The sequence below is a fragment of the Dendrobates tinctorius genome, unplaced genomic scaffold (assembly GCF_039654945.1).
Source record: "Dendrobates tinctorius isolate UK_male_01 unplaced genomic scaffold, ASM3965494v1 ptg000270l, whole genome shotgun sequence".
NCBI lineage: Eukaryota > Metazoa > Chordata > Amphibia > Anura > Dendrobatidae > Dendrobates > Dendrobates tinctorius.
Window position 1 is genome coordinate 7,479,306 of NW_027361937.1, and position 27,942 is coordinate 7,507,247.

General features: G+C 44.5%; 1 protein-coding gene across 1 annotated transcript; it reads right to left on the reverse strand.

Annotated features, from left to right (window-relative positions):
* LOC141069666 (fer-1-like protein 4) lies at nucleotides 1–27,942 on the reverse strand. Its single transcript, XM_073559446.1, has 7 exons — nucleotides 27,793–27,942; nucleotides 12,793–12,954; nucleotides 11,657–11,819; nucleotides 9,918–10,012; nucleotides 9,126–9,251; nucleotides 8,771–8,819; nucleotides 1–143 (listed from the first exon to the last, which is right to left on the reverse strand). The coding sequence occupies exons 1-7, from the start codon at nucleotides 27,940–27,942 to the stop codon at nucleotides 1–3; spliced, it is 888 nt and encodes a 295-aa protein (XP_073415547.1).

A 27,942-nucleotide genomic window follows, 5' to 3' on the forward strand; every position in this document is an offset into this window, starting at 1 on the left:
TCAGCATTTCCTCCAATTATTTATGACCATATAACCCAAGCATACCTTTAAAGTGGAAATTGGTTTCCTTTTCGGTTTCACAATTTCCACTTCCACTGTTTCTTCCTCACCTGCAGCATCTATGGAGTGGATATTCATTCCATCTAAATGCAAGATGCATATAACAATATGTAAGATATTGTGTGATCACTAGTGTTGAGCATTCCGATAACGCAAATATCGGGTATCGGCCGATATTCGCGGTATCGGAATTCCGATACTGAGTTCCGATACTTTTAGCATATCGAATACCGGAATCGGAAGTTCCCATAATGCTATGAGCCAGTTTGATTTGATTCAGGCAATGGGAATCCTCAGAAGTGTGGGCACATCCTGTTAGGCATGTAGGCATGTTAACTAATGGCATGGCTGTGATTGGCTGCTGAAATGATGTCACGATGCATTATAAAAGCCGCTGCCGCTGCCGCCGCCATTTAGGGTTCACTCTGCTGTGAATTCAGTTAGGGACAGGCTGCTGTTCAAGACTCTGAGGGACAGTTAGAGATAGCGATTTTCAAAACAATATTGTGCTTTACCCAGGCTACATTATCAATCACTGTAGCTTTCTTTTGCCTTGCAGCGCTGTTCACAGCTGTCTGCAAGGTCTGTGTGAGTGCAGCTCACGCTGTGTAGTGTGTCCTGCAGCCACCTCTGGTTGTAGGCCACTCAGCTTGCGTCACTGCCTCATACATATTTTTCTTTTATTGCTGCTCATTTTTCATTAATTCTCCTATTAGTGTTCATCCATCCGTATCCATATACATTGGTTGCAAACACTATAGGAGTAGACAGCGGAGCCTTTCTGCAGCCTTTCGGTGCTAGTGCCCAATTCTCTGCACTGTTCACGGCTGTCTGAGAGGTCTCTGTGTGTGAGTGCAGCTCACATTGTAGTGTGTTCTGCAGCCACCTCTGGTTGTAGTCCGCACAGCGTGCGTCACTGCCTCATACATAGTCCTTTTTTTGTTTTATTGCAGCTCATTTTTCCAGATTTTGTTCTCCTATTAGTGTGCTTCCATCCGTATCCATCTACATTGGTTGGTTGCAAACACTATATAGGAGTAGATAGAGGAGCCTTTTTGCTGGCTTGTGCCCTGCAGCCGCAGCCAGATTTGTATTAGCCTATTTTTTGGAGCCTCATCTATTGCATTGTAGGTTACCTTCCTGCATTGTAATAGCTCCAAAAAGTTTGTGATACTATCGCTTTCACATCTTTGGTCACATCCTTTTTGTTTTTCTGAAAAAAAACAAACACGTAAATAAAGTTCACCAAACACTCTACTTGACAGTTGTGTAGGCCATATTAGCTCATATTAAAGTGTAGTCCACACACTTTATAAAATTAATGTTTCTTATACCTGTTAGCAGCTGTTCAGGAATAAGCACACTAAGCCCCCCCCCTTTGTACTTTTCTGCCTATCTTTATCAGTCTACCAAGATGAAGAAGGCAGGGAGTAAGGCACGTGGTCGTGGGCGTGGAGTTTCAGCAGGGAGAGGACGTGGGGATTCTGTGCCTGCTGTGGGCACCAGAGACTCAGCATCCCCCAGTTTTACCAGACAGCAGTCCTTTATGCGCAGCTTTGTAGGACCTCGCCGTACCCCACTGCTGTGGGACGAACCAATTGAAGCCGTTGTCGGATGGATGGCAGCTAACGCATCGACTTCAATGACTTCCACATCCTCTCAGGGCCAGAGCACTGTCTCTTCACCACCTGCCAAATTGCCCAGGCAGTCAGAGAGCCCTGTACAGGAGCCATCTCATTCTCTACTTCTGTTCTCTGAATCTGTTGGCTTGGAAAGAGGGGGCCGGCCAAGCAGCATTCTAGAATGTGAAGAAGAGGGAGTATGCAGTGATGCACAACTGCTTTGTCTCTCTGAATCTGAAGAGGCGGGTGGGCCAGTGCCTATGGTCAGCACACCTCAGTACGCATCAGATGATGAGACTCAGGTGCCACTTTCTGGTGCGTACGGTGCTGGCGAGACTACCCAGGAGAAGCAGGTGTTTGAAGAGGGGAGTGTAGATGATGAGGTCCTTGACCCATCATGGCGTGAGGAACAGGAAGGTGGTGGGAGCAGCTCTGAGGAAGAGATTCCCCGAATGGCAAAAACAGGAGAGAGAGGGAGGGGGCAGACATGGTTGCCTGTAGCCTCCACTTCGGCACCCGTTAGCAGCATTCCTCTTCCAAAACCCAAAACGGGCGCTCCCAGGACTTGCAGTGCGTGGTCCTTTCTTGACACAGTTGCAGATGACATTTGCTTTGTCAAATGCAAGCTGTGTCATCAGAAAGTCAAAAGAGGGAAAAGTGTCAGCAACCTCAATACCACAAATATGTGGAAACATGTGCGGACCAAGCACGTGGTGGAGTTACAAAGACACACTGAAGACGTAGGCCAACCTACAGCACCACCTACCACCTCTTCAGCTCGTGTTGTAGCCTCTTCCTCCAGCTCACACACAGCTGGTTCGGCTTCCTCACAGGATCGCCATGGAAGAACCTCTGGCACTGTTGTCCAGAGACCCAGTGACATTCCACCCACAGCACCATGTTCCCTGTCATCCTCACACTCCCAGGCCACTCTACAACCATTGGTAGCACAGGCATGGGAGAAAAGGCGGCCATACTCGGCAAACCATCCCCGAGCACAGGCTCTGAATGCTGGCATTGCCAAACTACTGTCCCTTGAAATGCTCTCATTCAGGCTGGTGGAGACTGACACCTTCCGTAACTTCATAGCGTTGGCAGTCCCACAATACAACGTGCCCAGCCGCTTTTATTTCAGCAGGCAAGCCGTCCCTGCCCTGCAAAAGCATGTGGAGGGAAAAATTAAACATGCGCTACTAAACGCCATCAGTAGGAAGGTCCACCTGACGACCGATGTGTGGACCAGTAACCATGGACAGGGACGATACCTTTCCCTCACTGCCCATTGGGTCAATGTTGTGGAGCCGGGTACAGATCTTGAGAGTGGCGCTGTACGTGTTCTACCAACTACAAGGATTGCAGGAATCCAGTCTGTACACATTGACTCCTCCTCATACTCCAGTTCCTCAGAATCAGCGTTGCAGGAGCCTGTTACGACCAATATGAGCACAGCCGTGGCCAAACGTCAACAGGCCATACTGAAATTAATTTCTTTGGGGAATCGAAGCCACACAGCGCAGGAGCTCTGGAATGCCATCAAGCAGGAGAACGACGTGTGGTTTGTGCCAGCGAATCTCCAGCCAGGCTTGGTAGTGTGTGACAATGGCCGAAATCTGGTGGCAGCTCTGGGCCTAGGCAACCTCACTCACATCCCATGTCTGGCACATGTGCTCAACTTGGTCGTGCAGAGCTTTCTGATGGACTATCCGGATCTTGATGCACTGCTGCACAAGGTCCGCATAGAGTGCGCTCACTTGCGGCATTCCAGCATGGCAAGATCGCGCATTGCAGCTCTGCAACGCCGATTCCGCCTTCCGGAACATCGCATCATATGTGACCTACCCACCAGGTGGAATTCAACGTTACATATGTTGGAGCGGTTGTGTGAGCAGCAGGCAGCAGTAATGGAGTACCAGCTGCATCAGGCGCAAACAAGTCGCACTGTGCGGCGGTCACACTTCAGCACCACTGAGTGGGCCTCTATGAAGAACATCTGCCTCGTTTTGCGTGCCTTCGATGATTCCACGCGGATGGCGAGTGCAGATGATGCACTAGTCAGCATGACTGTCCCCCTTATCTGCCTGCTTCAAAAAACACTGCAAGCACTAAGGGAGGAGGTTTTGGAAGAGGTGGAGGATGAGGAGTCACAAATGCCATCTGCTTCTGGACAGTCTGCGCAACGTAGTTCCTCACAAAGGCCTAGGCAGGGGACACTTTGTGAGAAGGATGATGAGGAGTCAATGGAGTAGGAAGACATCTCTCCAGAGGAGGGAGGTACACAATGCTCTAGTAGTCAGTATGTACAGCGAGGGTGGGGTGATGCAGAGCAGGCAGAGATGACGCCTCAAGCAGGGGACAGTGTTTCTTTGGCAGTTGGGAGTCTGCAGCACATGGTTGATTTCATGCTGCAGTGCCTGAGAAACAACCGCCGCATCGCCCACATTCTCAACACGGCTGATTATTGGGTGTACACCCTCCTAGATCCTCGCTACCGGGACAACTTACAAAGCCTCATAAAACCGTTGAACCGGGAGCGTAAAATGCGGGAGTACCAAGACACACTGGTGCATTCCATCATGTTCTCTATTCCACCCGAGAGCAGTGCTGCTAGTGCTTTACAAAGCAGCTCTGTGCGTCGAGGCAGTGGAGGAAGCTCTGCACAAAGAGGGAGCAGAGCAGAGGCCTCAGCACAAGGCAAGATCAGTATGGCCCAAATGTGGCAAAGTTTTGTGTGCCCGCAACAAATGTCTACACCATCACAGACGGCTCCAGTCAGCAGGAGGCAATGTTTCCGTCAGATGGTGACAGAATACATGTCTTGCCCTGTCAGTGTACTCCCAGACGGCTCTTCCCCCTTCAAGTTTTGGGTCTCTAAGCTGGATACATGGCCAGAGCTTAGCCAGTACGCATTGGAGGTGCTGGCTTGCCCCGCTGCTAGTGTATTATCGGAACGCGTCTTTAGTGCCGCAGGTGGTGTACTAACAGACCGTCGCACGCGACTATCCTCCGATAACGTTGACCGGCTTACTTTTCTGAAAATGAACAAGGCCTGGATCTCGCCGGAATTTGCTGGTCCTCTTCCAGAATAAATAATTGGTTGGCAACAGTATCCAGGTCTCCTGTTGTGTTCATGTTTCTACCACCTGAACTGTAATCCCTGGGCTCCAACATCACCAGTTGTTGCTCAGAAGTGCCGCCTGCACAGAAAAAAACACTAGCTCCTGTGTTAGTGGGGTTCAGTAACGTCAGCTGCTCCCCTGCTGTGTGTCCGGCAATATCTCCTGCTCCCTCCACATTCAAACTACATCACATTTTACACTTGCTACAATTAGGCCTCAGCCTAAACCCTGATTGACCGTGGGCTGAGCTCCAACATCGCCAGTTGTTGCTCAGAAGTTCCATCTGCACAGAAAAAAATCACTAGCTCCTGTGTTAGTGGGGTTCAGTAATGTCAGCTGCTCCCCTGCTGTGTGTCCAGCAATATCTCCTGCTCCCTCCACATTCAAACTACTTCACATTTTACACTTGCTCCAAGTAGGCCTCAGCCTGCTCCATGATTGACCCTGGGCAATATCTCCTGCTCCCTCCACATTCAAACTACATCACATTTTACACTTGCTACAATTAGGCCTCAGCCTAAACCCTGATTGACCGTGGGCTGAGCTCCAACACCGCCAGTTGCTGCTCAGAAGTGCCATCTGCACAGAGAAAAACACATGCTCCAGTGTTAGTGTGGTTCAGTAACGCAAGCTGCTCCCCTGCTGTGTGGACGGCAATGTCTACTGCTGCCTCCACATTCCCACTACTACAGATTTTAAACTTGCTCCAATTAGGCCTCTGTCTCCACTCTGTTTGTAGTATTTTCCCTGGGTTCCAGCACTGCTAGCTGTTTCCCGGCATTGTCTTTGGCACAGGTACTCCCTCCTGCCCAGCCTGGTTCCAGCATGCCTGCTGTTTCCGGATAGTGTCAATGCCACTTTGCCACCAATACGTTGTCCTGTCATGTTGCGGTCGGGTTAGCTGAGTCTATGGTGCCTGCAGTTTATGGGCTTCCTATGTGGGCTGCGGGATCTGGCAATAAAGGCTGGTTCCGTAGTGCCAATAGGACAAGCACCCCCTGTAGGACTGTGGGTTTCGGGTAACTGCGGCCGGCTTGCGGCCTTGCAACGTTGTTTTTCAGGGGTACTTTCTGCTATCCCTCCGGGTTCCAGTACCGTCAGCTGGTTCTCGGCAGTGCCTTTGGCTTAGGTGCCTCCTTCTCGGTATCCGAGTCCCAGCAACGTCTGCTGGTCCTTGGTAGTGCTTTCTAGCACAGGTACCTCCTGCTTAGTAACCGGGTTCCAGCACCGTCAGCTGGTCCTCGGTAGTGCCATTGGCTCTTGTTCCTTCTGCTGCCCCTCCAGGTTCCAGCACCATCAGCTGGTTCTCGGCAGTGCCTTTGGCTTAGGTGCCTCCTTCTCAGTATCCGAGTCCCAGCAATGTCTGCTGGTCCTTGGTAGTGCTTTCTAGCACAGGTACCTCCTGCTTAGTAACCGGGTTCCAGCACCGTCAGCTGGTCCTCGGTAGTGCCATTGGCTCTTGTTCCTTCTGCTGCCCCTCCGGGTTCCAGCACCGTCAGCTGGTCCTCGCTAGTTACATTGACTCTTGTAGCTTCTGCTACCCATCCGGGTTCCAGCACCGTCAGCTGGTTCTCGGCAGTGTCTTTGGCACGGGTACTCCCTCCTGCCCAGCCTGGTTCCAGCACGCCTGCTGTTTCCGGGTAGTGTCAACGTCACTTTGCCACCAATACGTTGTCCTGTCATGTTGCGGTCAGGTTAGCCGAGTCTATGGTGCCTGCAGTTTATGGGCTTCCTATGTGGGCTGCGGGATCTGGCAATAAAGGCTGGTTCCGTAGTGCCAATAGGACAAGCACCCCCTGTAGGACTGTGGGTTTCGGTAACTGCGGCCGGCTTGCGGCCTTGCAACTTTGTTTTTCATGTGTACCTTCTGCTACCCATCCGGGTTCCAGCACCGTCAGCTGGTTTTCGGCAGTGCCTTTGGCTTAGGTGCCTCCTTCTCGTTATCAGAGTTCCAGCAATGTCTGCTGGTCCTTGGTAGTTCTTTCTAGCACAGGTACCTCCTGCTTAGTAACCGGGTTCCAGCACCGTCAGCTGGTCCTCGGTAGTGCCATTGGCTCTTGTTCCTTCTGCTGCCCCTCCGGGTTCCAGCACCATCAGCTGGTTCTCGACAGTGCCTTTGGCTTAGGTACCTCCTTCTCAGTATCCGAGTTCCAGCAACGTCTGCTTGTCCATGGTAGTGCTTTCTAGCACAGGTACCTCTTGCTTAGTAACCGGGTTCCAGCACCGTCAGCTGGTCCTCGGTAGTGCCATTGGCTCTTGTTCCTTCTGCTGCCCCTCCAGGTTCCAGCACCATCAGCTGGTCCTTGGTAGTTCCATTGTCTCTTGTTCCTTCTGCTACCCATCCGGGTTCCAGTACCGTCAGCTGGTTCTCGGCAGTTCCTCAGCCTTCTTGTACCTTCTGCTACATTTCCAAGTTCAAGCTTTTTCAAATGATTTTTGGTAATCACTCTGGATCTCCCTGACGACGACCCTAAAGATGACAACTCTGAAGACCACCCCGAAGAAGACGACGACCCTGAAAACGACGACTCTGGAGACGACGACCCTGAAGACCACCCCGAAGAAGACGACGACCCCGAAGACGACGACCCTGAAGACCACCCCGAAGAAGACTAAGAATATGACCCTGAAGAAGATGACCAAGAGGACAAAGAACAAGAAGACAACCACCAAGATACAGAAGAACAAGAGATAGAAGACCAAGAAGCAGAAGAACTAGAAGCTGCAGAAGAAAAAGCAGAAGAACATTAAGCATAAGACTAAAAATCAGAGCAAAAGATATTATCTAAATTATAAGCAGAAGAAGACTAAGCAGTGTATGGGGGTGAGTCCGTTCCTCCTCGTGGTGCCCCTGGAAAATGCCTGCTGCTGCAGGCCAAACTGAACGCGGACAAATCCTGTTGTAAATCTTTTGTGACAGGCAGAACGGAAGGTGTAATCTTCAAACTTTTATAGATAACAACTACAGGAATGCCTGTCACAAATAAGAATATGATGAAGAAGAGGAATAGAAAGAAGATGAAGAAGTAGAATATGAAGAAGAATAATAGTTGAATAAGAAGAATATGAAGAATGTAAAAAAAAGAATAATAGGAAGAAGGTGAAGAAGAAGAAGAAGAAGAAGATGAATAATGTGAAGAAGTTGATGAAAAAGATGCTGCTTCTACTGCTGAGGATCATGAAGGAGAAAGTGTGGGAGAAGTAAAAAAGAAGGTGAAGAGCATGGAAGTAGTGAAACATACATATCTGACAAAATATAAAAAAGGTTAACATAGTCAATATCTTTGTAACTCCGAACGTCTTTAAAAAAAAAAAATTATTCCTGCTATTCCATTTGATTGGGCTAAACCTCTATGCCTTTAATGTCTCCTCCACGTCCCCCAATGCATTCTACATTATTTTTTGTTGTTTTTCTTCATGTAGAATTAACCTACAAGGAAAGAAAGGGTTTTTTTTAATTCCGATATTTCTGTCCCATTGACTTGCATTGGTTTCCGGTATCGGAATCGGCGATACCCGATACTTTTTTGGTATCGATCCGATCCAATCCGATCCGATATTTCACGATATCGGATGGTATCGCTCAACACTAGTGATCACAGAATTCACCGGCCATCCTGTCAGTACGAATCTAGGTACGATGAACGTTTGAAAAGGAAATGAACAACTTTACGGCTGACAATATTAATGTATTTTATGTCTATAATCCCATAAAAACCTGCAAATTATTCTTTATGATTGGTTTATAAAATAGTATAAAACGAAGCTTCATTCAGCACATTGAAGGTACATGACCCGGTGCAACACATTTTGCAAAAGAACAAACAGAATAACGCTCCTAAATATATTTCTGTTTATTAAAGAATCCGTTTATTTAAAGCCTCATTCTAGTGTAGGGTTTTTATCTTTGCGCCATTCTTGATTTTTCCACTGTGATGTCACCTGCCTCTACTAATTTCATGGGTTTCATACCTCCACCTTCTTCATTTTCACCTTCATCATCTTCGTCAGCTACATCCATCTACAATAAAACAATAGATGTATATACAGTAGTGGAATCCCTCTATACAATAAGCTGGACATAGGTTACTAGATGCATTTCGCTCCTAGAATAAAAAGTGTTCACTCATTAAAGATTCTACAAAACTGCTGAGTTCAGTGATTGGTGGAAGCGATGCCGACGTGACATTACCACTGCAGCCAAACAGAGATTGGGGCAGTGGCGGAGACACAGGGCTAGGCTCACGGAGGGTAAATAAAGAGCTTAATATTTTCATTTTCTGTAATTTTTGCCTATTACGTCTATGAATAAGCAATTGGCACATACATGATCTTCCATGTCCCTTAGAGATTCATAGTATTTAGACCACCAGTCCAGCTCTTCAGGATCCGGTCGCTCTTCTTCTAGCTCTTCATCTTTGGTAACTTTTTTTCCTAAGCTCTTCAAAGGATCCTGAAACATGGAGATAGAAATTAGCATATATTACATAATGCACTTGTAGTGGGGCAATGAAAAACTAGATTATGTCCCTAACGCTATATTTGTTGAATTAACCCTTGGGCGACAAGCTCCATATAAAGTAGGTTGCATTTTACCAGCACCTGAGAGATGAAAAATTTAAGAGTTAGGAATGGAGGATAGTTAATGTGATTTTGGATGCTGATGTTTTGTTAAGACGGCCGGGGTCTAATGAAGGTCCCAGTGGCTGCCATATTACTACACCTATGAACTCGAATCTGTTCCTCGGCTTTATTGGACATTTTCAGTTTAAAGAAAAAAAAATGGCAGAATTACTGTTTTTAGCTCACGTCACTGCCCCCAAAAAATGAAATTAGAAAAGATCAGATCATTTGTAGTGAATCCACCTAATCTGATACTAACTTGCCACCATCTTCACTGTCTATCAAAGCTGCTCTCGTTGGTCTCTGGCAGTTTGTGACCTGACGGATGTTTTATCGAGCGAGTTGGAGGTCACAACTCAATACAAGTCTATGAGATCCTTGTTCTGGTGGTCAAAGACTTGCATTGAGAGCTTGTAAGTTATTATCATCATTATTATTATACTTCTCCGAAGCATTTTATGTAAAATTATATTATAATCTGTTGGTTGTACAATACCATTACTAGGTTAAGAGGGTTGAACTTTCCATCCCTTTCGTCCTCCACATTGATAACAGCTGTCTGTGAATTCAACCGATAAAAGACTTTCTTCTCTGCAAAAATACAAAATCCATTGTTTCAGATTTCTTGAAGGCAGTGTAGTCCAGCCATGTTTCCTTACTTGGGTCTAAATCTATATTTGGAAAATTAAAACTTTCTAATCTATGTTTATGTTGCTGCAGCTATGAATTAAACCATTGATAAGTTACAGATACTATAATGTACAGTCGCAATCAAAATGATTCAAATTTATTGCTAATTAGATTTTTGGGCACAATTTGCAAAATTTCTGCTGTTTTCAATATGTCAGTCAAGAACAATTTAGATAGCTCAAAACAACTAATACAACAAGTGGCTTGCTATATTAGTTATATTTTAGTATATCCCCCTTCCTGCTGTAAACAATAACTCATAAGAGCACACATTTGCAAATCAAGTGTTGCATCATAATCAAGATTTTTATCAGTTGCACCAGTTATGCCTGCTATAAATGCATCAGATACCTGGCCTTGCTAGGGAGTTGTTAATTGTGATGTTTGATTGCATGTTAGGTATATGACTACTTCAAGAGTGCTTCACAAAGTTAGGAGATTAGATGATTGTCTTCCACAGAGAAAGGTATGGAAAATGATAGTAAAGGCATGGTATGCTCCTAGAGATACAGCTGGAAGCATAGTTCATAGGTTCAAAGTTAAAGGTACATTGGCTATGCTACCTAGAAGAGGCAGAAAGAGTAAGTGATCACTGACTGCCACCAGATTCCTAAGGAGATGGTCAAAAATGCTCACCTGACAGGAAAGAACCTGAAGCAAGCTTTAGTCATAACAGAGAGTGAAGTTTCAGTTTGCTTACTAAACACCTCTACTTATCCAAAAGCCAAGGAAAATTGGCACTAGTAGGTTTAACCATATAAATGAGTCACATATGTTGTGGGAATCTAATATGTGGACCAATGTACTAAATTTAAACTTTTCAGGCCTATGGGTCAGTGGTATGTCAGGAGGACGAAGAATGAAGCATATACTAAAAAGAACATCCTGCCTAAAGTAAAGCATGGCAGTGCCTTGGCAGTGGGACAGCTTTGCTTTCTCTTACACTGGAAACCTGCAGTATCTGGAGAGATAGATTCAGTCAAGTATCAGGGAATCCTTGGAGAAAACATCATGCTTCTGTGAGGAAGCTGAAGCTTGGCTATCATTGAACCTCACAACAGGATAATTTTCCCAAGCACACCTCAAAAATCCACCAAGACTTGTTTTTAGAAGGAGTCATGGAATATTTTGAAGTAACCTTCACGATTGCCTGACTTGAATCCCATAGAAAATCTTTAGTGGGATTTTAAGAAGACGTTTGCAGCACACAATCCTAAGAAAATTAGTAAAATAGGGGCAATTGCTGAAAATAAATGGACTAAGATTTCTCAGCAACACTGCCAGAACACTGCTGGTGTCTGGCTACATATCACGATTGCATCAATAGTGATTAAAAATTTAATTTTGTGTTGAATTTGAAGAAACAACTTATTATATTAGTTATGTTGAGGTATTAAAATTGTTTGTAAATTTTGCTAATAAACTTAGTTAGGGTTGAATTATTGTGATTGCACTTTATAGATGGTTTTGAAGACAAATACATTAAAAGCTTTAAAGCCATGAAGTTCTACCGAGCCAAGGGCTACATTGTAATGGAATTCTTACTCTTATCTTCTGTTTCTTCACTCTTCTCTTCCAATTCCTTTGGTGCAAACTTCATAAGATGAGACACCACTGCAGATCCATCCATGACAGAGCGGCCAAATGCTCGTTTTTCAACCACGAAGATACTCAGAGGTGGATGTAGATATACTTGCTCTGGGAGTTCCTGTGATTGCATTGATAATATTCAACATTTCTTTTCTGTTACAATGGTCATGTCAGCCTCAAATGTACTGCTGTGATTCTACTTACAGTACATATGTACAATATGCACTCACAGTACATATATGCAATGTTTTAATAGAGAGATCCAAAAAAATGTCATGCTGTCTTACAAACATACTGGCCAATTAAATACGGTTAAAATATTGTAACGCAGCGGTGTCCACGCTGTGCAGTTATGAGGCAGTGACCCAAGCAAGTTCAAAACAAAAAGGTGTTTAATGTCCAACAAAAAAATTCACTCAGTGCACAGCACGCTGTATCTTCCGGATTGCAGCGGGGTAAACAAAACGCCAGTCCAGGGCAGTTGCAGTGAGCAACATACTGCTGGGTATGCAGGGAGGGTTGCCTGTACCTTTGGCTCCGCTGGCCCTGTGTTAACTCACACAGGGCGTGCTATGCAGATCACCTGCTCTGTTTCCTCACCAGAGCAACACTGACTAAATCAACACTCCCAGCAGTGATTTTTTTTCCTTTTCCAACCTGTGGCCATAGGCCACTCATAAGACCTGGGCTGGAGGAAACAGACCGGACCCCACTACCCTCCTGCAGTCCGTTTCAAAATTAAAAGCCCATACCGGGTTTTCCTAAACAAACTCCTTGGTCCAAATAGCTTGACCAGGTTCAAACTTACTTTTATTCTGCCCTGCGAGTCACAGGCCCATTGCTGTGATCACAAGGCACTCCAGCGGAGCTAATACATTTCAGAGCACATCCTGGGGGACACATAGCGACCCTCGCATATGATACCGGTCACTGACTCACAATATATATAGATCCATAAATGGCGCTATAATAATAAATAATAATAATCCACCATTGGAACAATTCAGGTATTTTACATATGGCCAAAGCCCTTGCAAAAAAAAAAACCCAGAAACTAGAAAAAAAAAATATGGCAATGTTGTACTACTCACCACATCGATATATTTCACAAGTTCAGTGAAATTGGGAAATTCTTTGCAGCTCAGTATAACCTCAGATTCCACTATTTTTCCAGCACATTCAATCCGCACCTGAGGCTGCTCAACTTCAAATAAGTTTATCCTTCGTAAATCTCGCAGTCCCCAGAAAAGAACCTAAAAATAAAAATGTTCAAATAAACGATAAATACAAATGTGTATTGAAAATGTCCATACATATAATCTATAATTAAAATATTGCTTCCATTGTCTTACTTACTCTAGATACTAAGTGCATTCTATATGGGATACCAAATAATGCAATCATACAGTGCAGAAATAATCATGCCATACAGTACCTTAATAACACTGCTGCCTTCTTATATTATACTCCTCAACATTGAAATTGCATTACCAAGAAGAAAGAGTCATGGTATTTTGGAATTCACAGGATCAATAGACATGTTAATGTTATGCCATTCATCTTCAGTTATTCAGCATTGAATATGAATTTATTAAGGCTTGGCTGAGAAATGATTTGCCATAGTGAATATACTTAGGCCCGCAAATCATCGGAAAACCAGGGGAAGAGTCTTGAGGAGATCATCTGCATATTCCCAGTGCCTTCTGGGATAAGTGAAGAGTCTCCGCGAGCTCAACGATCACTGGGTTTTGGCTGTTGCAGCTGAAAAGAGGAAATCGGAAAACCAGGGGAAGAGTCTTGAGGAGATCATCTGCATATTCCCAGTGCCTTCTGGGATAAGTGAAGAGTCTCCGCGAGCTCAATGATCACTGGGTTTTGGCTGTTGCAGCTGAAAAGAGGAAATCGGAAAACCAGGGGAAGAGTCTTGAGGAGATCATCTGCATATTCCCAGTGCCTTCTGGGATAAGTGAAGAGTCTCCGCGAGCTCAACGATCACTGGGTTTTGGCTGTTGCAGCTGAAAAGAGGAAATCGGAAAACCAGGGGAAGAGTCTTGAGGAGATCATCTGCATATTCCCAGTGCCTTCTGGGATAAGTGAAGAGTCTCCGCGAGCTCAACGATCACTGGGTTTTGGCTGTTGCAGCTGAAAAGAGGAAATTGGAAAACCAGGGGAAGAGTCTTGAGGAGATCATCTGCATATTCCCAGTGCCTTCTGGGATAAGTGAAGAGTCTCCGCGAGCTCAACGATCACTGGGTTTTGGCTGTTGCAGCTGAAAAGAGGAAATTGGAAAACCAGGGGAAGAGTCTTGAGGAGATCATCTGCATATTCCCAGTGCCTTCTGGGATAAGTGAAGAGTCTCCGCGAGCAACGATCACTGGGTTTTGGCTGTTGCAGCTGAAAAGAGGAAATCGGAAAACCAGGGGAAGAGTCTTGAGGAGATCATCTGCATATTCCCAGTGCCTTCTGGGATAAGTGAAGAGTCTCCGCGAGCTCAATGATCACTGGGTTTTGGCTGTTGCAGCTGAAAAGAGGAAATCGGAAAACCAGGGGAAGAGTCTTGAGGAGATCATCTGCATATTCCCAGTGCCTTCTGGGATAAGTGAAGAGTCTCCGCGAGCTCAACGATCACTGGGTTTTGGCTGTTGCAGCTGAAAAGAGGAAATTGGAAAACCAGGGGAAGAGTCTTGAGGAGATCATCTGCATATTCCCAGTGCCTTCTGGGATAAGTGAAGAGTCTCCGCGAGCTCAACGATCACTGGGTTTTGGCTGTTGCAGCTGAAAAGAGGAAATCGGAAAACCAGGGGAAGAGTCTTGAGGAGATCATCTGCATATTCCCAGTGCCTTCTGGGATAAGTGAAGAGTCTCCGCGAGCTCAACGATCACTGGGTTTTGGCTGTTGCAGCTGAAAAGAGGAAATCGGAAAGCCGCGCGCCGAATTTTGGCTCATCTTTCATCGTTTTTAAGAAATCTCAATATGGAAGAGGCCAGGAGCCATTTGGTGAGCTGCATTTCTTGCTACATGTTCACAGACTTACCAGTGGAAAAGCCAAACTTCACATGCCACAAATGCAAGCTTGTGTCCCTGTTGGAGGAAAAGTTGCAAAGTCTCGAAGAGAGGTTAGCTATGTTGAAGATCATTAAGGAAGGTGAAGAGTTCTTGGACAGAGCAGAATTATCTCTTCATGTTACAGAAAGAGAAGAAATTCGAAGTGCACCTGAAGAAACAGAGGAATGGAGACATGTGACCCAGAGAAGCAGGAGGATCAGGAGGCAGTCAGCACCCATACTCCTCAGGAACCAGTACCAGGCTCTCACGCAGGAAACCAATGAAGAAATACATCAGGATAAGACTTTGCCCACAAACAGCAACCTTGTACGCCTTCAGAGTCCTCCTGGATGGAGAAAGAAAAATGTTGTGAAGAAGAAAGGGAGAGTGGTTGTCATGGGGGATTCCCTGTTGAGAGGAACAGAGGCCGCTATCTGCAGACCGGATATAACTTCAAGAGAAATGTGCTGTCTTCCAGGTGCAAAAATTAAAGATGTGTCTGACAGGATATCAGGACTCTTCAGATCTACAGATGACTACCCATTCCTGCTACTACATGTGGGGACAAATGACACAGCAAGAAACGACCTGGAAACCATCTGCAGAGACTTTGAAGACTTAGGCAAGAAAGTGAAAGAACTGGGAGCGCAGGTGGTCTTCTCTTCCATCCTCCCAGTGGATGGCCATGGAACAAGGAGGTGGAATAAGATTCTGCAGGTGAACAACTGGCTACGTCGATGGTGCCGTCAGCAACGATTTGGATTTCTGGATCACGGAGTGAGGTACCTTTACGATGGACTACTTGCTAGAGATGGGGTGCACCTTACGAAGACTGGAAAACATGTATTTGGAAGTCGTCTTGCTACACTTGTAAGGAGAGCTTTAAACTAGAACAACATGGGAAGGGAAGCAAAAGACTAGAAAAAGCCATACACCTGACAAATGCTATTGAGAACTCTGCTATTAGAAGTGGAAAGGAAGAACAGGAAGAACAAAGACAAAAGAATCTAATTAATAAACGCGTATATCTGCACAGAGATTGAAGCTTCAGAGACTGGGAGTTCTGTGGAAACTGTTTGGGTAAGAATACAAGGACAGAACAATGGAAAGGACACCATTGTAGGCATTTACTACAGGCCACCTGTGCAAGCTGAAGATATGGATGAACTCTTTATGCATCAAATGGCCAGTTTCTCCCAAAAATATGACATAGTTGTCATGGGAGATTTCAACTATCTAGACATTTGTTGGGAATCTCTCTCAGGCAAAACTAACAGGTCATGGAAATTCTTATCCTCTCTTGCTGACAACTTTATCTTCCAAAAGGTAGGGGAGAAAACAAGGGGAACTGCTACCTTGGATCTAATCCTTATAAACAGGGAGGAAATGGTTGAGGAGGTAAAAGTGGCTGGGACCCTAGGAGGTAGCGACCATGCTATTTTAGAATTTTGGATAACTAGAGGAGGAAGACCTGTGAAGACTCAGACGTCAAGGTTAGATTTCAGAAAGGCAGATTTTAAGGGATTCAGAAAGAGAATTGGAGGGATCCAATGGCTGGATATCCTTAAAGACAAAAATGTCCAGGAAGGATGGGAAATCTTGAAAAATGAAATTCTCAAAGCACAATTGTTAACAATTCCGAAAAGAGGGAAGAATAGGAAGCATTTAAGGAAGCCAGGATGGATGAACACAGAACTTAAGCACATGCTAAAAAGGAAGAAAAAAATGTTTATAAAATGGAAAGAGGGAGGCATATCTAAAGAAGAATATAATGCTGTCTGCAGAACCTGCAGGGCACAAATCAGATTATCTAAAGCTGACAATGAATTGAGGCTTGCAAGAGATGTCAAAAGCAATAATAAAGGATTTTGGGGATATGTCAAAAGTAAAAGAAAAGTCAAAGATGCTATAGGATTTTTACAGGATGAAAATGATGAAATGGTAAGACAGGATGTTGAGAAGGCCGAACTTTTAAATTCCTATTTTGCATCTGTTTTCTCTCAGAAAGGAAATGTGACATCAACTGTTCTTCACTGTCCTATTAAGGGAATAGAAGAATCCAGGATATCTATAAACAGAAAGATAGTGAGGAAACACTTAGCTAACCTAAATGAATTCAAGTCTCCAGGTCCAGATGAATTACTCCCCAGAGTACTGAAGGAGATAGCAGAAGAAATTTTTGAACCCCTCTCCATAATATTTGAAAATTCTTGGAGAACAGGAGAAGTCCCAGAAGACTGGAGAAGAGCAAATGTTGTTCCTCTCTTCAAAAAGGGGAAGAAGGTGGACCCAGGCAACTATATTCCGGTGAGTCTGACTTCTATACCAGGAAAGATCTTTGAACAAATTATTAAACAACATGTATGTCAGTACCTGGATAAGAATGAAGTGATTAAACAGAGTCAGCATGGGTTTGTAACTAATAAGTCATGTCAGACTAACTTAATTTCCTTCTATGATGGAATCACTGATTGGGTGGATCAAGGAAATGCTGTAGATATAGTATATCTTGACTTCAGCAAAGCATTTGACAAAGTATCTCATACAATCCTTATTGAAAAAATGACTAAGTATGGAATGGACAAGGCAACTGTTAGGTGGATTCATAACTGGCTTAGTGATCGGACCCAGGGAGTGGTCGTAAATGGCTGCACATCCAGTTGGAAGAATGTCTCAAGTGGGGTACCACAGGGCTCTGTCCTGGACCCTTTATTGTTCAACATCTTTATCAACGATTTAGATGAAGGAATTGAGGGTAAACTGATTAAATTTGCTGATGACACAAAGCTAGGAGGGATAGCTAATACTAGAGAAGAGAGAGAGAGGATTCAAAAAGATATAAATAAACTTGAGAAGTGGGCAGCAACTAACAGAATGGTTTTTAACAGGGAACAATGCAAAGTACTACATCTGGGCAATAAAAATGAAAAAAGCATATACAGAATGGGAGGAATAGGCCTAAGCAACAGCACATGTGAAAAAGACTTGGGTATACTAATAGATCACAAACTGAATATGAGACAACAGTGTGATGCAGCAGCAAAAAAAGCAAATGCAATTCTAGGATGTATTAACAGAAGCATACAGTCTAGATCACGTGAAGTCATTATTTCCCTCTACTCCTCTTTGGTCAGACCTCATCTTGAATATTGTGTCCAGTTTTGGGCACCACATTTTAAAAAAGACATCAACAAACTGGAGCAAGTTCAGAAAAGAGCAACCAGAATGGTGACCGGTCTGCAAACCCTGTCTTATGAGGAAAGGTTGCAGGATTTGGGATTGTTTAGTTTGCAAAAGAGAAGACTGAGAGGAGACTTAATAGCTGTCTACAAATATCTCAAGGGCTGTCACATTGTAGAAGGATCATCTTTATTCTCATTTGCACAAGGAAAGACTAGAAGCAATGGGATGAAACTGAATGGGAGGAGACACAGATTAGATATTAGAAAAAACTTTTTGACAGAGTGATCAATGAGTGGAACAAGCTGCCACGAGAAGTGGTGAGTTCTCCTTCAATGGATGTCTTCAAACAGAGGCTGGACAGACATCTGACTGGGATGATTTAGCGAATCCTGCTTTGAGCAGGGGGTTGGACCAGATGGCCCAGGAGGTCCCTTCCAACTCTACGATTCTATGATTCTATGAACCTGTCGCACAGGCAAAATATTGTGCAAGGACATCCATACAATATCCCTTTGTCTATTAGACATCCCATGCGTTTCCAAACTCTTCCATGCAACCGAAACTTCATTCCCTCTCAAACCCACAATATTATATTCCACATCATTCTTACGTATTATTTTCATCACATTCTTAGCCATTCTAAAATCATTCATCGGCAAACTCAGTAAATCATGCTTCCTCACAAACTTCTCAATTGCCTCATACCAGACCGGACACTTGAAAGCAACAGGCACTCTCACATCCCTCTTTCTCCAACATTAGCCATATAACATCCAACCAGCAGAATAACTTGCCATATACACTCCCTTATTTTCATTATTCAACAAAATAACTAGTTTTGATATGCTGAAGCCCCAGAAAAATCTCAATGTTTGGAAATGCCATGCCACCATGGTGACACGCCTTGAAAAGACTCTCTCTCTTAAGTTTCTCTATTTTACTGCTCCAGAAAAAGGTAAAAACTAACTTTTCCACTCTTTTTATTTTTCTATAAGACGGTGGAAAAACTGTTGCAATAAAAATCAAAATCGGAAGAATCACCGCTTTTATGACCAAAATCTTACCACTCAAGGTCAAGTCTCTCAGTCGCCAAAAATTTAACTTACGCTCTATGCGCAATCCACACTCCTCCCAGCTCTCCTTACCTTCCAAGTCCTTATTAAATACTATCATCACTTTAATAGCACCCCCTCACACTTTACCCCCTCCATTTTAACCCTGTCATCCCCAAAACATTTAAAACTACATTTATTCCAATTCAATGTAAAGCAAGACGCACCACAGAAAAACTCCAAAAGCAACTTAACCCTACTCATAGACGCAACACTTTCACTCACAGCCACAACATCATCCATATATCCAAGAACTTTCACATGCTTCCCACCACTCCCAGGTACCAGTAAACCTCGCATCATTTTATCACGTCTCACCAAGCACAACAAAGGTTCAATCACACATACAAACAAGACAGGGGACATGGGACACCCCTGCCTTACACCAGACTTAATATTCACTTTCTCACTCAACCACCCATTAACAAGAAACTCACTTGACACACAATCATACAAAGACATTATCCAATTCACAATTTTTTTTAGGAAATCCCATTCTCTCCAGAACTTTAAACAAAAGTACATGCGAGACCCTATCAAACACTTTCTCAAAATCAATTGACAGAACCATACACTTCCGTTTCCTTCCAATGCAGTCTCCAATCAAATCCCTTAATAATAATAAGTTATCACTCATACTCCTTCCAGGCACAGCACACACTTGATCTTCATCCAAAAAACTACCAATCACCTCACGCACACGATTTGCCAACAATTTGCTATAGATTTTGTAATCTGAGTTCAGCAACATTACAGGTCTCCAATTCTCTAAGCACTTTCTCTGACCTTTCTTATATATAAGCACAACCACCCCCTCTTTCATTGATTCACACAACTTACCATTCTCCCACATATAATTACATATATCAGTCAAATCAGCACCCAGAAAATCCCATGCTTTCACATAAAATTCTACAGGCAATCCGTCTTTGAAGAGACTATGAACTAGGTGCAAAGCCTGCCAAAAAGTACAGCCAGGATCATCCATACACCCTTCAAGGCACCAACTGCAGTACTTCATTAAAATATTGTTAAAAGTGTAGTTGTAGAACTCCTACACTCATAAAAGCTTTGCACACAGTGCAAAAGCCTGCCAAAAATTACAATCAGGTCCATCCATTCACCAATGCACTCCTGAAGGCACCAACTGGGTGGCTCATTCAAATATTAAGAAAGTGTAGTTGTGGTACTTGTACACTCATAAAGGCTCTGTCCACAGTGCAGTCAGAAAAAAAATATAAGGAGGGTCATCCATACACTCTTGAAGACACCAACTGGTGTACCTCATAAAAAAATTAAAGTGTGGTTGCGGTACTTCTAAAGGATCTGCTCACAGTGCAAAGCCAGGAAAAAATTATGAGGGTCATCTATACACCCTTGAAGGCAACTGGAAGGGCTAATTCAAATATTGAACATTAAAAACACTTTATGTGCTGCTGTGGAAAAGTTAGGGTTAATCTAAACTTTGTTCATTTTTATGAGACTGTCAGCATTTCCTGTTGACAAGAGAAAGAGCCTGTCTATTATGACCCCCAGCGGCACTAAAAACACGCTCAGACAAGACACTAGTGGCAGGGCAGCACAGCACCTCCAAGGCACAGAGGGTCAGCTCTTGCCAGGTGTCCAGCTTTGAGATCCAATAGTTGAAGGTCCCACAGGAATTAGGGAGAATTCTGGTTTTGTTGGCCAGGTATTGCTTGATGATCTTTAAAAACTTTTCCCTCCTTGTCAAAAATACCTGGACCTCAGGGCCTGGACACTAGGAGGCTTTCAAGAAATTGGCCCAGGCCATTGACAGTGTAACCCTGCCTCTGCTGTACTTGGTGTATGTCTCTATCGCCTCTCCTCCTTGGTTGGGCAAGCAAGCAAGCTTGCCCCCTGCCTTCTGGTATAGCACCATTTTAGTAGACCTCTCCACCTTTGGAAGGTGAGATGATAATAATAATAATAATACATTTTATTTCTATAGCGCCGACATATTCCGCAGCACTTTACATTTCAGAGGGGACTTGTACAGACAATAGACATTACAGCATAATAATAGTCACATAGATCATAACAGATACCAAGAGGAATGAGGGCCCTGCTCGCAAGCTTACAATCTATGAGGAGATGCAAGATTCTCCTTGTAGCTTTGGTCTAGCAGTGTGAACAACCCTGTCTCCACCATGATGAATACTCCCATCTCCTCCTCCTCAGCCCATCCACATAGGAGAGACGGGACCTAGCTTGTGTGGGTACTAGCCTCTGTTGCTCTAGCACCCAACTCCTGTTCCTCCTCAGTCTCCTCCTCATTGTTACCCAATCCACGCTGAGCAGATGAGATGAGGCTGGACTGGGTTACTGCTCCATGTGTCATGTCTTCATCCATCTCCAGCTGGTTTGCATGCAAAGCTTCATGTTTATTTTTCAGCAGTGACTGTTTAAGTAGGCACAGAAGCAGGATAGTTGAGTTGATTATGGCGTCATCGCCACTCACCATTTCCATCGAGTCCTCAAAGTCATGGAGAACCGCAAAAACGTCAGACATCCATGCCAATTATTCAGTTGCTATGTGCAGAGGCTGACTAGAATACCGATGGGCATATTGAAGCTCGTATTTCACAATAGGGCTGCTCACAAAGCCTTGTGAGCATGAGTAGTGTACAGTTCCAGCGTGTTGTCACGTTGCACACTAGTCAGTTAGCTGGCACTTGCATGTGCTGCTGCAGCAATGTCAGAGCAGCAGCAGCTGTAGATAACTTGGGGAAATGGGTGCTGCATGCTGATGCTGCATACCTTGTCCAGAAGCTATGGCAAATCTGTGTAGGATTTCATTGAACTACCAAGTTGAGCATATGGGCCAAGCATGGTACGTGTATGAGCGTGCCAAGCTTCACAGTCGCCACAAACTTAAGCCCATTATCACATACGACCATGCCTGGATGGACGTTCAGTGGCAAAAAACACAGGTCTGTCTGGTCTGTTACTCCTTTAAGTAACTCTTCCACAGTGTGCGATTTGTCTCCTAAACAAATTAGCTTCAGCAGAGCCTGTTACCACTTCACTGAGGCAGAGCTGTGGAGCTTCCAGCTGACACATTAGAAATAGAGATTAAGGAGGATCAGGACTGAGTGCAGGAACTGGTGTAGAAGGTGGAGCAAGCACTGATAGTAGTGCCAGTAATCCTCGGCTTCAGTAGCACATGTGCCGTACGAGGTGGGCAGCAGTAGCACATGTCGTACGAGGTGGGACCACAATGTTCTCCTAGTGTGACATCAGGGAAATGTAGTGTTCCTGGCCACAAGCACTTGTCCACGTGTCGGACGTTAAGTGGACAATCCCAGCAACTGTGTAGGTAAGGGTACGTGTGATGTTCCTGGACATGTGCCGATTCAAGTTGGTGACGCGACACCGGGAGAAATAGTGGTGGCAGGGGACAGAGTACCGAGGGATGGCTGCAGCCACGAGTTGTCAGACATCCTCTGTGTCTACAAGGCTAAACGGAAACATTTTTCTGGCATTTATCATTTGGGCCTGTGGGTGGGCAGCTGGGAACTTTCTTTTTTTTTTATTCCAAGGCCTGGGGTAAGGATGGCAGAACGCTGTGCTGGGACAAGGATTTGGAAGTGCCTGATAATGGTGCATCAGAATGTGCAAGGACAGGTGCATGGTGTGAGACATCTGCACCAGTGTCATGGACCGGAGATTGGCAAGCACATAGCACAGGAGAAGAGATAGTGGAATCACCAGCTAGCACCAATTGTGGACCCAGTTGTTTGGCCCACTAAGTCAGGTGCTTAGATGACATTTACCTGCCAATGCTTGTAGTGGTGAGGCCCCTGCTGATCTTGGTAGGAAAAAGGTCCCAAATTACCATTTTTTTTTCCTCTCAGAACTCGCTTTAAAGAAGTCCCAGGCTAACTCTTTGACAGAGAAATTCATGAGTGTAGATGCTCTGTGAAACAGTTGGCCGCTTTCTCCCTCTGGTCACCCTACTACCTTTTCCTGCTTGTTTCAGTGCTGCGGATCTCTCCGTTTCAGCACTGCTAGCCTCACTCTGCATTCCAGCTTCCCAGGTTGTGTCAGTGACTTTGTCTTCCACCGCCGCATCCTGGTCCTCCTGATTGGTGACCTAACAACAACCTGATTTGTCAGCAACTGTGTCTCATCATCATCTACCTCGTTAGACAAAATTTGCTGTTCCCCATCGTCATCTTCTTGTGACTGTGGCTGCTCAAAGTTTTGTGCATCACTAAACAGCATGTCCTCCTGTCCCTCTTGGAACATGCAGGGTGAGAGGCCACAATCAAGAAATGATGTGAAGAGCTCCTTGGAGTGTCCTAATGTGCAATCACTGGTCTCCTAGGACTCAACATTGTGGGAGGAAGGAGGATCAGGGTGAGTATTAAGTGATCCAGGCTCTTGGCTGGAGTGATTGGACCGTGTGGAAGACTGGGTGGTGCTGGCAAGCATGCTGGAAGCATTATCTGTTATCCAACCGACCACCTGTTCCCACTGGTGTGGCTTCAGAAGTGGTGTCCCATGCCTCCATGCAAAGTGGGAAAGGAAGCTATATGTCATGGATGGGCATGTTGCTTGTGCTCCAGCAATAGGTGCAGTCGCACCTGCCCCACGTCCTCACCATCTGCATGAACCATCATCAGCACCTCCACTTCCCCATTCCTTATTGCATCCCTTACGCATTTCCTAATTGCTAGGTCTTTGGAAACCAAGTTTCCTTGATTAATTGAAGCTAATTTGAAAAAAAAAAAAAAAAAATTGGTCACTTGTAGCAGGCCAAGCGGTTCTTAAAACATTTTAAATCACCGTAATTTTACACAAGGCATGTTAAACTGCATAGATGACAAGTCAATTTTTGCAACAAAAAAAATATGGTGAACTGTAGTAGGCAAAGCGGATTTTAAAAATTTTAAACCACTGTAAATTTTACTCCAAGCACGTTAAGGCCTCTTTCACACATCCGTCTGTCACCATCAGTCAAAATCCATCGTTTTGCTAAAAAAAACCGGATCCGCCATTTTTCTTGGCGAATTCGTTTTTTTTCCCATTGAGTTGCATTACCGGCGGATCTCTCTCTCCTTTTCCAGGCACGGTTTCCTTTATATTTCTGCCTTTTCCGGATCCGTCAAAATGACGGTCCGGTGACACCCTTTTGTTTCAATCCACCAACGGATCAGTTTTCCGCCATTTTGGCGGATTTCAACTGAGCTAAAAAACGGATGTGTGAAACAGGCCTAAGCTGTATGGATGTTAATATAGTCAATTTTTTCATTCAAGTATAAATGTCACCTGCAGCAGCTTTATATTTAGTAATGATGGCAATGCCCTAAGCCCTGCCTAGATGCTGTATTCTCCACTCTTCTTGCTCCAGCTGTCTGTAGGCTAAATTCAGAATATATCGCAAAGAAACAGCTAAGCACGAGATTAACCCTAAGGACTTTTAGTATGATGGTTCATCAAAGTATCACCACTAGAGAACTCGGATTCCTAAAGCTGTGTACACAGGCCTGGACAACTACTCTCTCCCCCCAAAAAGAACTGTCCCTGAGCTATACAATGTCATCAGTGTGCCAGTTCCAGTCCTTTTATAACTTCTGATGAGATACTATGACCAACCAATCACAGTAATGCCACTTCCAAGATGGCTATGGCATTACAGTGACTGGAAGGCATGTTTATTGGCTAACAGGCGAGAAAGATGCGGGCGGGGATTTGAGCATTCAATACGAGCACCAGCAAATACTCGAGAGCCGAGCACATCCGAGCACCCAGATACTTGAGTTATATCAGAGAATCACCAAGCACGTTCACTCATTACTAGTATAGAATCTTTATCTTACTCGATCATCCTTTTGATTCTACACAATTATATAGTTTATTTCATATGCAATGAATGATCCTGGTCTCTGAATATTCTTTTCTCTACATTCAGTGTTTACTGGTGGAATTCATGCTCCATATCTAAGCTATTTATAAAAGCTTACTGTATTTATTGCTTTATTATATACTGTAGTTATGAGTTTTATGAGACCAACCTCCCTGAGTTGAGTGTGTCTTGAGAGAACTTTGGGACTGCTTAAATTAGGGACCTTACCTTAATGGGGTTGTTTCACAAGTTTACCGTCTGTAATGGGGTTATTCAAGAGTGGGGGCAGACACCAGGTTCCCACACTTTACATCCAAAGAGTAGTTGTTGTTTCGAGTGACTAAACTAAGTGGAGGGGAAATCGTGGAGCAACTATTGGTTCCAAGTCCCTATCGGTAAAGTTTTAGACATGGCTCATTCACATGTTTTGGGGTGACACCTGGGTGTAGCAAAAAACTCAGGAGAGGATAATGCAGAGGTTCTATTGGCCTGGATGCTACTTGCAAGGTAACCACTCCGTCTTCCCACTCCCGAAGTCCATTAACCTCTTTACCTGTTGTAGAAGTCCCATTTGAGAGAATTGCAATGGACCTAGTAGGTCCTCTAGTTAAGTCTGCACAGGGACATCAGTACATCCTAGTGGTCATGGACTACGCGACCCATTACCCAGAGGCAGTACCACTGAGGAACTCATTCGCCAAGTGTATAGCCCGAGAGCTTGTCCATATTTTTTCTAGGACCAGCGTGCCAAAGGAGATCTTGATGTGCCAGTCCTCCAGATTGCCCAGCTGCAAATCTCCATCTACCATCTGCAGACAGCCTAGTGGATGGCTTTAATAAGACCTTAAAGACTATGCTCAAGCAGGTCATTGAGGATGGTTGAGACTGGGACAATCTGCTTCCGTTCCCGCTCTTCTTAGTCCGAGAAGTTCCTCAAGCTTCCACTAGTTTCTCTCCTTTCAAGCTCTTGTATAGTTGACATCCATGAGGGCTCCTGGATATTGCCAAGGAAGCCGAGGTCACACCCCACTGGAGCATCATAGAGCACGTCTCCTAGATGCAGGGAAAAATAGCAAAAGTGATACCTATTGTGAAAGCACATCTCCTCCAGGAACAAGGAAGGGTGTATAACCAATCAGCAACTCTGAGGCAGTTCCACCCTGGGGATTGCGTACTGGTGCTTATCTCCACGGTCGAGATGAAGTTCCTGTCAAGTGGCAAGGCCCATATGAGGTGATGGAAAAACTGGGCGATGTGAATTACAAGGTCCATCGGCCAGGACGAAGAAAGTCTCACCAAATATACCTTCTGAACTTGCTAAAGCCATGGTGAGATCGGGAAACCCCTTTGCCTGGGAGCTTGTACCGAAGCCAAATTGGAAGATGTCACAATTGTGGAGACTATCACCGGCCCAGAAGCAACAGTGTCAAGAACTGCTGTAGTGGAACCATAAACAATTATTGGAGTTGCCGAGGCGTACACAGGTGCTGGAGCATGATGTTCTGACAGAGCCGCATATAAGGGTGAATCTTAAGCTATATAGGATTCCCGAAGCATGGCGTGAAGTAATCTCATACAAAGTGAAGAGAATGCTTGATATCGGTGTGATGAGAGTCCAAAGGCGGATGGTTGAGTCCCACTGTCCTTGTTTCAAAGCCCGACGGTGAGTGGCAGCTTTGTAATGACTACCATAGGGTCAATGTAGTGTCCAAATTTGAGGTATACTTTACCACCCTCGACTTGACAAAGGGCTACTGGCAATTCCCCATGTCCCAGAGGGCCAAGGAAAAGACAGCTTTCTCAATGCCTAATGTGTGCTTTCAATATATCAGAATGCCTTTCGAACCACAGGCTGTCCCAGCCACCTTCCAGAAGTCCATACACATACATTTTGGAGCACTTCCCTTCAACAGTCCCACATGATGCTCCATACTGTGTAATGGCTCTGCTGGCATCATGCCACATTCTATGACTAAGGGCTTCAGCCAGAAATGCATCAGAATGGACATTTTTTTTTTTTTGTCTGGCCACCCTCTTAACCATGTGAAATAAAGCTACAGATTTTTATTCATACGGCCATGTGGTTCTTTCTTCATTTTTTATTTTCTCCTGTGGTCAATGGCATTGGATTCATGCTGTGTTAAGAAGCAACGTTACATTTACCACACGGTGAGGCTTTTCCCAATTTTTCTTTTTGTGCTTCTTCAATGGCCCCATGTGATGCTCCATACCGTTTGATGGCCTCACATAAAAAAAAAAACTCACCTCTGGCCGATCCAGCACTGATCTGGTCTCTTCATATATCACAGTCCTACCTGTGGGCATGCGCACAGACTAATGGGATGGCGCACGTGCAGAGTGACCATGGCGCTAGTGATGAGGGAGATGGCAAGCGGGCTGAGGAAAGTGGCTGTGGTGCTAGTGTTGAGATGGCGCGGTTGCCTACCGGGAGGGCTCTGCATGCCCCCTTTGACACGCATGACATAGGTTTACACCACTGATATAGGTGGTCACCCTGATAGTCCTTGGTGAAGTTGTTTTGCTCTTTTATTCCTTTTGTTAAATTCAGTTTAGTACATCCCTCATAGTTTTACACATGGACATTGAATGTATTAAATTACCCCTGATCTACAGCATGAGATAAGAGCCTTGATTTTCAAAACATTCTTCAACACAAATGGAACAGAATGTGTGTAGTGTTGCTTTGGACATTGAGGTTTTGGGTCTTTCTATACACAAATCTAGGTTAAATAGGTAGATATTCTCCAATGATTTTAACCTGTTTCAAAATGGACTAATATTTACAGATGATTTTCTGAAACATTAAATTATCATGGAATTGAGTAGATTGGCAAATCTGTTGCATCACGGTGAGTGGTACCTTTGATTCCTTGTTTAAGTGTACCAGTTGATTCCTAGGGATGTGCAGGACTTCTTTTAAGGAATGTTCTATATGTTGTGCATCATATCCCTTGCTTGTAAACTGTTCCTTTAGGTATTCAGCTTCCATGACATAATGGTTGAAGTCCAT

Bases quoted from the DNA above. Each gene is read 5' to 3' on its own strand.
- LOC141069666 (XM_073559446.1), bottom strand. From the start codon at position 27,942: ATGGACTTCAACCATTATGTCATGGAAGCTGAATACCTAAAGGAACAG. The intron at 11,820-12,792 runs GTGAGTAGTACA...ATGCAATCACAG, and splicing joins TTGTGAAATATATCGATGTG to GAACTCCCAGAGCAAGTATA. The intron at 144-8,770 runs GTATGAAACCCA...TCTTGCATTTAG, and splicing joins TGAAAATGAAGAAGGTGGAG to ATGGAATGAATATCCACTCC.